The sequence below is a fragment of the Cherax quadricarinatus genome, chromosome 38 (genome assembly GCF_038502225.1).
Source record: "Cherax quadricarinatus isolate ZL_2023a chromosome 38, ASM3850222v1, whole genome shotgun sequence".
NCBI classification, from domain to species: domain Eukaryota; kingdom Metazoa; phylum Arthropoda; class Malacostraca; order Decapoda; family Parastacidae; genus Cherax; species Cherax quadricarinatus.
Window position 1 is genome coordinate 25,478,305 of NC_091329.1, and position 13,445 is coordinate 25,491,749.

Consider the following 13,445-nt stretch of genomic DNA (forward strand, 5'->3'; position numbering starts at 1 on the left):
TAGGCAGGAAGTGGTGGTGGTGGGGGTTGTAGAAGTAGTAGTAGTAGTGGTGGTAATAGTAGTAGTAGTAGTAGTAGTAGTAGTGGAGGTGGAAGGAAGTAGCAGTGGTGAAGTAAAAAGGAGAAGGAACCAGTCAAATACTAAGAAAGGGGAGCTCTGCAAGGGAGCTAGGTGCCCACAGAGGGTAAGAGCAAGAACACAGAGGGGGGGAAATAAAAAATAAATAATGAAGGAACAAAAACACAAGGCAGAAGAAAGAACCCAGAGGAGAAAAAGGAAAGAGGAAAGGGGAAGAGAGAGAAGAAAAAGGAGGAATCAGATTAGGTCATGGGTGTTCTGAAGTTTGGAGCATTTTATAATGTAGTTGGAAAGGAAGGCATCTACAGAGACAAAACCAGGGCTAAATTATAGTAATAATAATAATAATTTTATTTCTTTGTAAAGGTTACAATGTGTAATTACAATTTTGATTTGCTAAGTACAAAGATAGCCACTATCATGCCAAGGCATTTCGGGCAAGATTCATACAAGGAAAGTTGTGTATTAGGGAGGATTCAACCAGATGGCGACTGTTAAAGTTGGAAGTAGGGAAAACAGTTTTAGCAGAAGACCAGTCAATAGGATGGCTGTGATCTCTGACATGACAGAAAAGAGCACTGTTAGTGTCGGCAAGCCTAACACTACTTTTGCACTCCCTAAGACTGTCAGAAAGAGATCAGCCAGTTTCTCCAAAGTATTGAAGAGGACAGGAGGAACAAGAAATAGAGTAGATACCAGGAGCATCAGTAGAGGGAGGAGAGTTATGAACGAGATTAGTGCGAAGAGTGTTAGTCTGGCGGAAAGTAAGCTTGATGTCTAAGGAACGGAGAAAGTTGTTGAGATTAGAAAGACCGCTAAAACTGTCTTCCCTACTTCCAGCTTTAACAGTCGCCGTCTGGTTGAATCCTCACTAATACACAACTTACCTTGTATGAATCTTAGTCCCGGCTTTGTTTCTGTAGATGCCTTCCTTTTCCACTACACTGTAAAATGCTCCAAACTTCAGAACACCCGTGACCTAACCTGATTCCTCCTTTTTCTTCTTCTCCCTCTTCCCCTTTCCTCTTTCCTTTTTCTCCTCTGGGTTGTCTTTCTTCTGCCTTGTGTTTTTGTTCCTTCATTATTTGCTTTTTATTATTTCCCCCCTCTGTGTTCTTGCTCTTACCCTCTGTGGGCACCTAGCTCCCTTGCAGTGCTCCCCTTTCTTAGTATTTGACTGCCTCCTCCTCCTCCTTACTTCCCCACTACTACTGCCTTCCACCTCCACTACTACTACCACTACTACTACCACTACTACTACTACCACTACCACTTCCTGCCTATATATACCCTTCCTGCTCTACTTCTCATTAGTGTGACTTTGTAAATGGTCCAAGTTGGACAGAAACGTCGTCGTAAGTTCCTCTCTTCTATATGCGGGTTATTTGTGTAGAGTGAGCCGATGCCCTGTTTATCATAAGGTGGAAAAATTAGGGGCAACTCTGAGAATAAACTAAAACTATATAACCCACACTGAACCTTGATCACCAGCACTGCAACAGGTAGTGCCATATTAAACTAGAGCACAAATTAAATATATAGGGCTCCCTAGTAACGTTTTGGTTGCGGATGTCAATTCAGGATTATGTTCCTAGATAAATGTATGGTACACAAGGCACAATTTTTTTATAATATGTCTCTAATAATTTTAGTACTAAACTGACTGATACACAAGTATGTCGGAGTGTCATCTGAAATGTGAAGTCTGCACATGTTTGGCTAGACAAGTACTGAATGAATGATGGTGAATGTGTTCCCTCCTTCAGGTCACCGTACCACAGTGGCAGCCAGCTGTTGTGATTTAAAAGATGATTATTATTGATATATTACTTGTATTTGTACAGTAGTCAGTGAGAACCTGTTTCTTATCAAAGTTAATTACATAATATTTTGCATTAATGTCATAAGTAAGAAATATTGTTTTTTACTTAACCACAATTTTAATGTAGATTTAAGATTGGTATATCAAAACACTAGTAATAGCTGTGGTACCAAAAAAGCAATTTTGCATATAAGTTATGAAACAGCAATTTTTCTTTTTATGTACTATGTGTACTATTATGTATTATAATACAGATTAAATTAGAAATCCAGATACAACAATCTAAATAAATGTACAAAAGGATAATATATAAACCACTTTTATGTACAGCAATGAAAAGAGGACTCATAAAGGCATCCTTTACAGAGCACGCATGTTGTTCTATGTGCATATCTAAAACACAGTGCACAGTGCAATAAATAACATTAACAATATTTCTTAATCCAATAAAATATGAAATCACAGATCTTGGACTCAAATACAAGCAACATCTTATAGAGTATGTATCAGTTTACATTGCGGAAGTTAGGATACACTTCTTTCAGAAGAACATGTACAAATGGGAAGGATGTTTAGTCAAATGAGCTATTGAGAAATATGCAAGAAATACACAATGAGAATTATGGTATATCAGGTATAAAAATAATAGAGTGGGCTATCTGAGGAAAATTTTTGGCTGTATAAAAAATAAAAGGAACTAAAGCCAAGTAGCAAACAGTAAAACTTAACACACAAACTGATGCATAAAGTAATATAATACATGTTTAACCCTTAAACTGTCCAAATATAGATCTACGTTCACTTGTGTAGCGCTCCAAACATAGATCTATGTTTTATTTTACATGACTTCAAATGTAAAATAAAACATAGACTATGTTCGGAGCGCTACACAAGTGAATGTAGATCTACATTTAGACAGTTTAAGAATTAAAGCAAATGGTGATTCAACTATATCCAAGTTAAAAAAAATTCCTATGAAAATGCAAGGTATAACAATTACATACTGTACTTGCAAAACAGAAATATAAATGTAGGTGTATCTGCTCATCACTACTCCTGTTATCAAGAAATTATATAGCAGCATTTAGAAATCAAGGAATATGTGAAAAAAAAAAAAATTATATGAAAAGTGAGACAAATGTGATTAAGTGAAGAACTCAGTAAGTGAATTTAAGAAAAATCAACAAAATTGTCTAGGATACCTTGTGCTCCAGACACTGCTGCAGCATCCATAATAAGACAATGATCTGTAAATAGCAATACTCTGACCCCTTTGTTTATATTATTCATACGGGATAATGCCTCAACAACCTACTAGGAACTCAAGGAATCAATCTTGGAGCAGAGTAGCTAGCCATGGCAAACCTGAGTGAGCCAGGCACTGAGGGGCCAGCTTGTCACATGCCAAGCCTGACATCAACCGTATCACCACTGTGAGTCACCTGTGTAATGGCTTTACATTAAGTGAAGACACTTGCAGGTGAAGTAAAGGAGTGGATGACAATGTGTGAGAAGTGCACAGGATAACAGGCGAGTCGAGCAGGAAGAAAAGGGAAAGTACACCACTACCAGTGTAGTTGGAATATTATCTCCAGGCAGGGAAGGGGGTGAAACCATCTGACCTCATCTTAAACTGCATGTTGGGCTTCACAGCACCTAGTACAACAGATATAAGCTGTCAAAATAATATACAGTATTTATTAATTTTGTGTTCAAGTATTTTTCACTATGCAAAAAAGCTTATATGTATTTAAAATTAAAATAAAACTAATTGACGCTACCAAGCACTTAATGCTTTAATTACAAATCTGCAAATATAACAACTGTATGAGTGGTTATGTGACACAGTAATGTGTTAAACAACCCAAACCTTATAATGAATACAAAAATAAGGAGGCAAGATTTTTGTCCCCATCATTCACTGCATTAGTCTGGAGTATTTGACTGAACACTTGTATTGTGGTGGACAATATTCGGTGGGTAAAAAAGTGATATACAAAGGCAGACTACTATCAGTAAAAAAGACACTTTATAAATGACACAAAATAGGAGAAGCTCTCTGGAGTACATATACAGTGGAACCTTGAAAATCGAACGTTTCGAAAATAAGACCATTTTTTCGGACAAACTGTGTACCAAAAATCGAATGTGTTTCAAATTTCGGACAGCCGGGTACGGGACCTGTCCGCTGGCCCGCTCTGTCCGCATCCCCGCGCAGGCGCCGTGAGCAGTCTAGCTTTGTTTATGCTTGAGTGAACACTAACCTGCGCTCTCATTCACACATTTTACGATTATTTCGTTGTGTTTAGTACTTGTGGGACTGTGAAATAAGCTGCCATGGGCCCAAAGAAACTTGCTAGTGGTACCCGTGTGGTAAAGAAAGTGAGAAACACCATAGATGTGAAGAAGGAAATAATACAGAAGTATGAGAGTGGTGTGAGACTTGTTGAGCTTGCCAGGATGTATGGGAAAAACAAGTCAACCATCGGTTCTATTCTGGCAAAGAAAGAACAAATCAAGGAAGCTGATGTTGCGAAAGGTGTTAATATGCTAACCAAAAAAAGACCACAAATAGTTGAAGAGGTTGAGAAGTTGTTGCTGGTGTGGATCAAGGATAAAGAGATTGCAGGTGATAGTGTTTCAGAGACGATTATTTGCGAAAAGGCAAGGAAGTTGCATGCCAATCTGGTAAAGAAAACTCCTGGAGCCAGTGCTGATAGTGAATTTAAGGCCAGCAGAGGCTGGTTTGAGAGATTTAAGAAGCATAGTGTCATACACAATGTTGTAAGACATGGTGAGGCAGCCAGTTCAGACAAACGGGAGGCTGAGAAGTTTGTACAGGAGTTTAAGGGGTACATAGACAGTGAAGAATTCAAACCTGAACAAGTGTTTAATTGTGACAAAACAGGCTTGTTTTGGAAGAAAATGCCAAAAAGGACCTTCATCACACAGGAGGAAAAGGCACTGCCAGGACACAAGCCTATGAAAGACAGGCTTACTCTTTTGTTCTGTGCAAATGCTAGTGGTGATTTTAAAGTGAAGCCTTTACTTGTGTATCATTCAGAAAATCCCAGAGTGTTTAAGAAAAACAATGTCTTTAAGAACAAGTTATGTGTCTTGTGGAAAGCTAATCATAAGGCATGGGTCACAAGGCAAATTTTCAAAGAGTGGGTCAGTGAAATGTTTGGCCCCAGTGTGAAAAAATACCTCCAGGAAAAGAAATTGCCACTCAAGTGCCTCCTGTTAATGGACAATGCTCCTGCTCATCCTCCAAACTTATTAGACCTCTTGTCTAAGGACTTCAGTTTTATAAAAGTGAAGTTCTTGCCTCCTAACACCACTCCTCTCCTCCAGCCCATGGACCAGCAGGTCATTTCTAACTTCAAAAAAACTCTACACAAAAGCAGTGTTTGAAAAGTGCTTTGAAGTGACCACAGACACTAAGTTGACCCTAAGAGAGTTCTGGAGGAATCACTTCAACATCTACAGCTCCATAAGCCTTATATGTAAGGCTTGGGAGGGAGTGACTTCCAGGACTTTGAACTCTGCTTGGAGACAATTGTGGCCAGATTGTGTCCAAAAGAGGGATTTTGAAGGGTTTGAGGCTGACCCTGACCCTGACCCAGCTCACCCTCTGCCTGTTGTGGACTCTACTGTGGCACTGGGGAACACCCTGGGGTTGGAGGTGAGTGGTGAGGATGTGGAAGAGTTGGTGGAGGACCACAGGGAAGAGCTAACCACTGAAGAGCTGCAAGAGCTTCATCTGGAGCGGTATCAGACCACAGCTGAGGAACTTGCTTCAGAGGAGGAGGAAGAGGGAGTGGATGAGGTGCCTTCTTCAAAGATTAAGGAGATTTGTGCCAAGTGGAATGATGTCCAAATGTTTGTGTAGAAGTACCACCCTGAGCAAGCTGAAACAAGCCATCTTTGCAACAAGTTCAGTGACAGAACCATGTCCCATTTTAGGGAAATGTTAAAGAGGCACCAGAAACAGAGGACTGTGTACAGTTATTTTGTGAGACAGGGGTCCAGTGACTCAAGCTGGTCCTAGTGGCATTAAAAGACAGAGAAGGGAAGTAACCCCAGAGAGGGCTTTACCTGAAGTCCTCATGGAGGGGGATTCTCCTTCCAAACACTAACCCCAACTCCCTCTCTCCTCCTCCCTATCTTCCAGATGCCATCACCAATCTTCAATAAAGGTAAGTAAAAATGTTATTTTATATTTTATATTATATGTATGTATTATTTTATATGTATGTTATTTTATATGTATGTAAAACTGTAATTAATCTCTATAAAATGTATTTTTTGTGTGAATATTTTTGGGTTTCTGGAAAGGATTAATTGTATTTCCATTATTTCTTATGGGAAATATTGATTCGAATTTCAGACTTTTCGAAATTAGAACTAGCTCCTGGAACGGATTAAGTTCGATTTTTGAGGTTCCACTGTAAGTACTTGTTGTATCATTAATTCCTTGACTGTCACAACCCCAAATCCTGAGGTGTCTCCTGGTGTTGCAAAATTTAAAAAAAAAAAAAAAAATTCTTATGAAATGATAGAGACGTAAGACGTATATATACGACCGAAACAGTCAAAGGGTTAATATCAAGAGAAAAGAGACTCAGGGTAAGGATTTGATTGTGTGAACACAATATAATACCATACAAGCTCTTTGAGTAATCATCTCAGTGAAACATTAACAACAGTTAGTTACTTTAACCCTATGAACCCCATACCCATCCTGTGGGTGGTCAGAACATTAACAACAGCAACACAACCTTGATGAAATTTTCATTAATAATTCAATCACTTTCATATAAATGTTTTTTTTATACCATTATAGTTGGCTTAATTATTTAATATATCATATTAATAAACATATATTTCATCACTATGACAACAATGAGATAACTTGAACCTAACAGTCCATCACCCTTAAAGTCGCAGAATTTTGCGACTTTAAGGGTGATGGACTGATTACATCGTCTTCTCTACTGTTCCTGCCTACTTTCTGTATTCGACTGAAGAAGCCTACTGTGTAGGCGAAACGTTTCGGAATAAAGTTGTCTAACTGTTGCATATGTGTCTTACCTAACAACCTGTCGGTATTGTATACCATTTTGATGTTCATGTATGTATATGTATATATATATGTGTGTGCACACATGCACACACACATATATACACAGAGAGAAAGAGAAGGGGAGGGGGAGAGGGAGGAAGGATGATGTATGAAGTAATAAGGATGGAGAGAGTTACACCACATCCAGGGTTTCATTATGGATTTCAATCACTGCTGACTTGTTCATCCTCTTTATAATAGGTATACACTACTGAATATTTATACCCTTGTAACCTGTATATGAGTGCCAGAAACAACTGAATCTATTATCTACTCTTTAAATTGAGCTCCAAGTGAAGGCTAGGAAAAAAGGGGTTACAGTGGATAAAACATTTTCAGTGTCAAGTTGAATATATTTCTGGAGGAATAATAATAATTCCTTCCTCCGTAAGCCATGTGTGTCATAAGAGGCGACTAAAATCCTTAGAGCAAGGGACTAATAACCCCTTCTCCTCTATATATATTACTAAATTTAAAAGAAGAAAAACTTTTGAAAGCATTCCTTTTTTTGGGGTCACCCTTCCTTGGTGGGAGACAGCTGGTGTGTTGAAAAAATATAATAATAATAATTATATTAATTACTATTATTAATAATATGAAAGAAATGCATCTATTTTTAAGTGCTGTTATGTGCCTGATATATATCATGCTAAATTAAAATTGTTATTGTTGTTATTGTTAATAGAGAGGAAGAATATGACCACTGAGCCTACAAGAACATCAGAGTAAGCAAAAGTGAAAAAAGTTAGGAAACTAAAAAGTGACAGAAAAAGTGAAAAGTAGAAAATGCAATTAAGGTAATATACCAAAAGTTAAGATGACTGAAAAGATTGTTTAACTGTTTAACCCTTTGACTGTCGCAACCCCAAATCCTGAAGTGTCTCCTGGTGTCAAAAAATTTTTTGGGAAAAAAAAAAAAAAAAAAAAAAAAATTTCTTATGAAAAGATAGAGAATCTTTTCCCAATGGTAATGACACCAAAAGTATGAAATTTGATCGAAAACTTGCGGAATTACGCTCCTGCGAAGTTAGCAGTCTCGGCGATATATACACATCGGCAATTTCACCAACTTTGAGCCCTTTATTCGCCCAATTCCTTTGTTCCAATCAACCAAACTCATAGCTCTTTCTTTAGAACTATTTTTTTCTATCAAATGATTACAAGAAACTGCCCATTTACCAATTTCAACTACCCAATAAAGTGGTCAGAAATTGACAATTTAGCCAATTTCATGCAAATAAAAAAAGATGCCAATTTCAAAATAGGGTCCAGAATGCAGACATTCTAGGCACTAAAATAACATATCCTCTGTTCTTTAGTCACGTCTCCAGGCCCCTCTTATATTACTCTTGCTTTCCACTTCGAATTTTTATTCTCACAAAAAATAGAAGATTTACTGTTATGCAGACTACTGCATTATTGCAAAAATGGTATAAATAATATCAGTGCACTAGTGAAAAAATATTAGACTCCCCAGTTGATGTGTATTGGACGTGTGGTGTGATTTGCTTACTCATGAACATTGGTAAAAATCGAACATTTCCGCTACTTTGAGCTCAATTTCAAGGTCGTTTTCATCGTGAAACTAATCAAAATCATCTCTAGTTCTGTAATATGTTTCCCATTCTATAAAACGAGACCAAGAATACGAGAATACAACCATAAATACTATAGGAAAATACACCTCAAATTTAGCATTTTAATCCAGAAACATGGAGTTTTTTTTTCTCTCATGCACTGCGTGCTGCAGGACTTTTTTTATCCAGTACACACTGACCACACAGACCCATTCTCTCGCATGTAGGCCTACCAGCTTTCTCCTGCTTGATTTGAAGCCGCTAGAATTATTGAGTATATATACGTCCGAAACACTGGCTCATAAGACGTATATATATACGGCCGAAACAGTCAAAGGGTTAAAAGGAAAGATATTAAGGTAAATGTTTTAACTGATAAATGACTAAGTGAGGTGAAGTTTATGGTAAAGTGATAACAAGGATAATTACAAAGTAAATAAGACGAGGAGCATTGTTTTAGAGAGTAAGAAATGAGTGTACAGTGGACCCTCGACCAACGATGGCATCGATTAACGATAAATCTGACTAGCGATACATTTTAACCAAAAAATTTTGCCTCGACTAGCGCTTAAAAACCCGACCAGCGCTATTCGTTCCGTACCATACGTGTCCACTTTGGCCTGAGCTCGCCTCACTTGTCCCTTTGGTACCAGTGTTTACAAGCCAGCCAGCCACCGCGGTAGCTTCCAAACATACAACTGGAACATTTCATATTATCACAGCCTTTTTAGTGATTGCACCTGCAAAGTAAGTCACCATGGGCCCCAAGAAAGCTTCTAGTGCCAACCCTACAGCAAAAAGGGGTGAGAATTACTATGGAGATGAAGAAAGAGATCATTGATAAATATGAAAGTGGAGTGCGTATCTCTGAGCTGGTCAGGTTGTATAATAAACCCCAATCAACCATCGTTACTATTGTGGGCAAGAAAACGGCAATCAAGGAAGCTGTTCTTGCCAAAGGTGCAACTATGTTTTCGAAACTGAGATCGCAAGTGATAGAAGATGTTGAGAGACTTTTATTGGTGTGGATAAACGAGAAACAGATAGCAGGAGACAGCATCTCTCAAGCGATCATATGTGAAAAGGCTAGGAAGTTGCATGACGATTTAATTAGAAAAATGCCAGCAACTAGTGATGCGAGTGAATTTAAGGCCAGCAAAGGTTGGTTTGAGAGATTTAAGAAGCGTAGTGGCATTCATAGTGTGATAAGGCATGGTGAGGCTGCCAGTTCGGACCACAAATCGGCTGAAAAATATATGCAGGACTTCAAGGAATACATAGACAGTGAAGGACTGAAACCTGAACAAGTGTTTAATTGTGACGAAACAGGCCTGTTTTGGAAGAAAATGCCAAGCAGGACGTACATTACTCAGGAGGAAAAGGCACTCCCAGGACATAAGCCTATGAAAGACAGACTTACTCTGTTGATGTGTGCCAATGCTAGTGGTGATTGCAAAGTGAAGCCTTTATTGGTGTATCACTCTGAAACTCCCAGAGTGTTCAGGAAAAACAATGTCATCAAGGCTAATTTGTGTGTGCTGTGGGGGGCAAACAGTAAGGCATGGGTCACTAGGGACTTTTTCTATGACTGGTTACATCATGCATTTGCCCCCAATGTGAAAAATTACCTAATTGAAAAGAAATTAGACCTTAAGTGCCTCCTGGTATTAGACAATGCTCCTGGTCATCCTTCAGACTTGGCAGAGCGACTTTCTAGGGACATGAGCTTCATTAAGGTGAAGTTTTTGCCTCCTAATACCACTCCTCTCCTGCAGCCCATGGACCAGCAGGTTATTTCCAACTTCAAGAAACTGTACACAAAAGCTATGTTTGAAAGGTGCTTTGTAGTGACCTCAGAAACTCAAGTGACTCTATGAGAGTTTTGGAAAGATCATTTTACCATCCTCAATTGTGTAAACATTATAGGTAAGGCTTGGGAGGAAGTGACTAAGAGGACATTGAACTCTGCTTGGAAAAAACTGTGGCCAGAATGTGTAGACAAAAGGGATTTTGAAGGGTTTGAGGCTAACCCTGAGAATCCTATGCCAGTTGAGGAATCCATTGTGGCATTGGGGAAGTCCTTGGGGTTGGAGGTTAGTGGGGAGGATGTGGAAGAGTTGGTGGTGGAGGACAGTGAAGAACTAACCACTGATGAGCTGCTAGATCATCTTCAACAGCAAGACGGCACACCTGAGGAAACTGCTTCGGAGGAGGGGAGAGAGAAATTGAAGAAGTTGCCTACTTCTAAGATAAAGGAAATGTGTGCAAAGTGGCTTGAAGTGCAAACCTTTTTTGATGAAAATCACCCTGACACAGCTACTGCAAGCCGTGCTGGTGACTATTACACTGACACTGTTGTGAACCACTTTAGGAAAGTCATAAAGGAACGAGAGGTACAGGCCTCTATGGACAGATATGTTGTGCGACAGAAGTCCAGTGACTCTGAAGCTGGTCCTAGTGGCATTAAAAGAACAAGGGAAGTTTCCCCAGAAAAAGACTTGCTGCCTCAAGTGCTAATGGAAGGGGATTCCCCTTCTAAACACTAACACCTCTCCCCTCCTCCCATCCCATCAATCATCACCAGATCTTCAATAAAGGTAAGTGTCATGTAACTGTGCATATAATCTTCAGTTTGTGTGTATTAAAATTAATATTTCATGTGGTAAAAATTTTTTTTTTTCAATACTTTTGGGTGTCTTGCACGGATTAATTTGATTTCCATTATTTCTTATGGGGAAAATTAACTTGACTAACGATAATTCTGACTAACGATGAGCTCTCAGGAATGGATTAATATCGCTGGTCGAGGGTCCACTGTATATCAATGTTATAAAAACACTTGAGCAATTATAATTTTGGGGGTCCTGACACTGAATGGCTTAAATCGTCTGTTTTAACTTCAAAAAGGTGGCTGGCTCTTATCAATAGCTTACTACAATACTATCCCACAACTTAGAAGCAGCAAGCTAACCTTTCAGAGATGCAAGGCACAGCATGCACTAAGGGTCATATGCAAAGAAATAATCTTGTCAATAATAATCACAATTAAGAGTAACATCATTTATATGTTATTATACAATTAAGAAGCAAAAGAAAACGAATATTCACACGGTATTTTTACAGTATAACTGAGAGAGTGCCCACATTTTATGAAGCCTATATTAACCCTTTCAGGGTCTGTCCCGTAGATCTACGGCTTTACGTTCAGGGTCCAAACCGTAGATCTACGCCATGAGCTCAGCTCACTCTGATAAACTGTGAGTGGTACATTTGTGCCTAGATAAGAGAGAATACATCTATATGGTATGTGTGCACCACATAAAACAAATCTTGCAGCATACTGTGTATAATGAGAGAAAAAACTGACACCATGATTTTCGATTAAAACAGCGACTTTGCAGTGTTTTTTCATATGTTTTTATAGATGTATTTGCGATTTCTTGGTCTCATTTGATAGAATGGAAGACATATTACAGAAATAGAGATGATTTTGATTGGCTTTAGCGCTGGAAATGGCTTGAAACTGAGCTCAAAGTAGCGGAAATGTTAAATTTTTGCCAATGTTCAAGAGTAAACAAATGACCTCACATGTCTAATACATGCCAGCTGGTGTGTCTAATATACATTCACAAATGTGGTGATGATATTTATACAATTATTACAATATTGGTAGGGTATGCAAAAGAAGAAAATTAAAAGTGAATACAGGAAAGAGTAAGGTTATGAGGATAACAAAAAGATTAGGTGATGAAAGATTTGGGAGTGGACGTGTCAGCGGATGGGTCTATGAAAGATGAGGTGAATCATATAATTGATGAGGGGAAAAGGGTGAGCAGTGCACTTAGGAGTCTGTGGAGACAAAGAACTTTGTCCTTGGAGGCAAAGAGGGGAATGTATGAGAGTATAGTTTTACCAACGCTCTTATATGGGTGTGAAGCATGGGTAATGAATGTTGCAGCGAGAAGAAGGCTGGAGGCAGTGGAGATGTCATGTCTGAGGGCAATGTGTAGTGTGAATATAATGCAGAGAATTTGTAGTTTGAAAGTTAGGAGGAGGTGCGGGATTGCCAAAACTGTTGTCCAGAGGGCTGAGGAAGGGTTGTTGAGGTGGTTCGGACATGTAGAGAGAATGGAGCGAAACAGAATGACTTCAAGAGTGTATCAGTCTGTAGTGGAAGGAAGGCGGGGTAGGGGTCGGCCTAGGAAAGGTTGGAGGGAGGGGGTGAAGGAGGTTTTGTGTGCGAGGGGCTTGGACTTCCAGCAGGCATGCGTGAGCGTGTTTGATAGGAGTGAATGGAGACAAATGGTTTTTAATACTTGACGTGCTGTTGGAGTGTGAGCAAAGTAACATTTATGAAAGGATTCAGGGAAACCGGCAGGCCGGACTTGAGTCCTGGAGATGGGAAGTACAGTGCCTGCACTCTGAAGGAGGGGTGTTAATGTTGCAGTTTAAAAACTGGAGTGTAAAGCACCCTTCTGGCAAGACAGTGATGGAGTGAATGATGGTGAAAGTTTTTCTTTTTTGGGCCACCCTGTCTTGGTGGGAATCGGCCAGTGTGTTAATAATAATAAAAGAAAAAAAAATTGCATAACAGTAAATCTTCTATTTTTTGGTGGGAATAAAAATTCATTATGTGAATAAAAAATCAAAATGGAGTTTATTTGTAAAGCCTCAAAACGTAACTAATGAACAGAGGAAATGTTAGTTTAGTGCCAGGAATATCTACATTGTTTATTCTGGACCCTATTTTGAAATTTGAATATTTTGAACTTTGTGTTAAATTGGCCAAATTACCAATTTCTGATCACTTTATTTTGTAGTTGAAACAGTTGGCTTGGCGATT

The 13,445-nt window shown here is 38.8% G+C and overlaps 1 protein-coding gene across 10 annotated transcripts in view; it reads right to left on the minus strand.

Moving 5' to 3' along the window:
- ATP8A (ATPase phospholipid transporting 8A1) overlaps positions 1-13,445 on the minus strand; it is an 817,844-nt gene that overhangs the window by 40,929 nt on the left and 763,470 nt on the right. Inside the window, exon 23 of one of the 10 annotated variants that reach the window (XM_070092194.1) lies at positions 1,987-3,556. The exons of the other annotated variants lie outside the window; for them this stretch is intronic. Within the exon in view, the coding sequence (XP_069948295.1) occupies positions 3,486-3,556 (71 nt within the window). The 3' untranslated portion in view covers positions 1,987-3,485. Of the gene's footprint in view, positions 1-1,986; positions 3,557-13,445 lie in introns of those variants that run through there. 10 annotated transcript variants of the gene reach the window in all.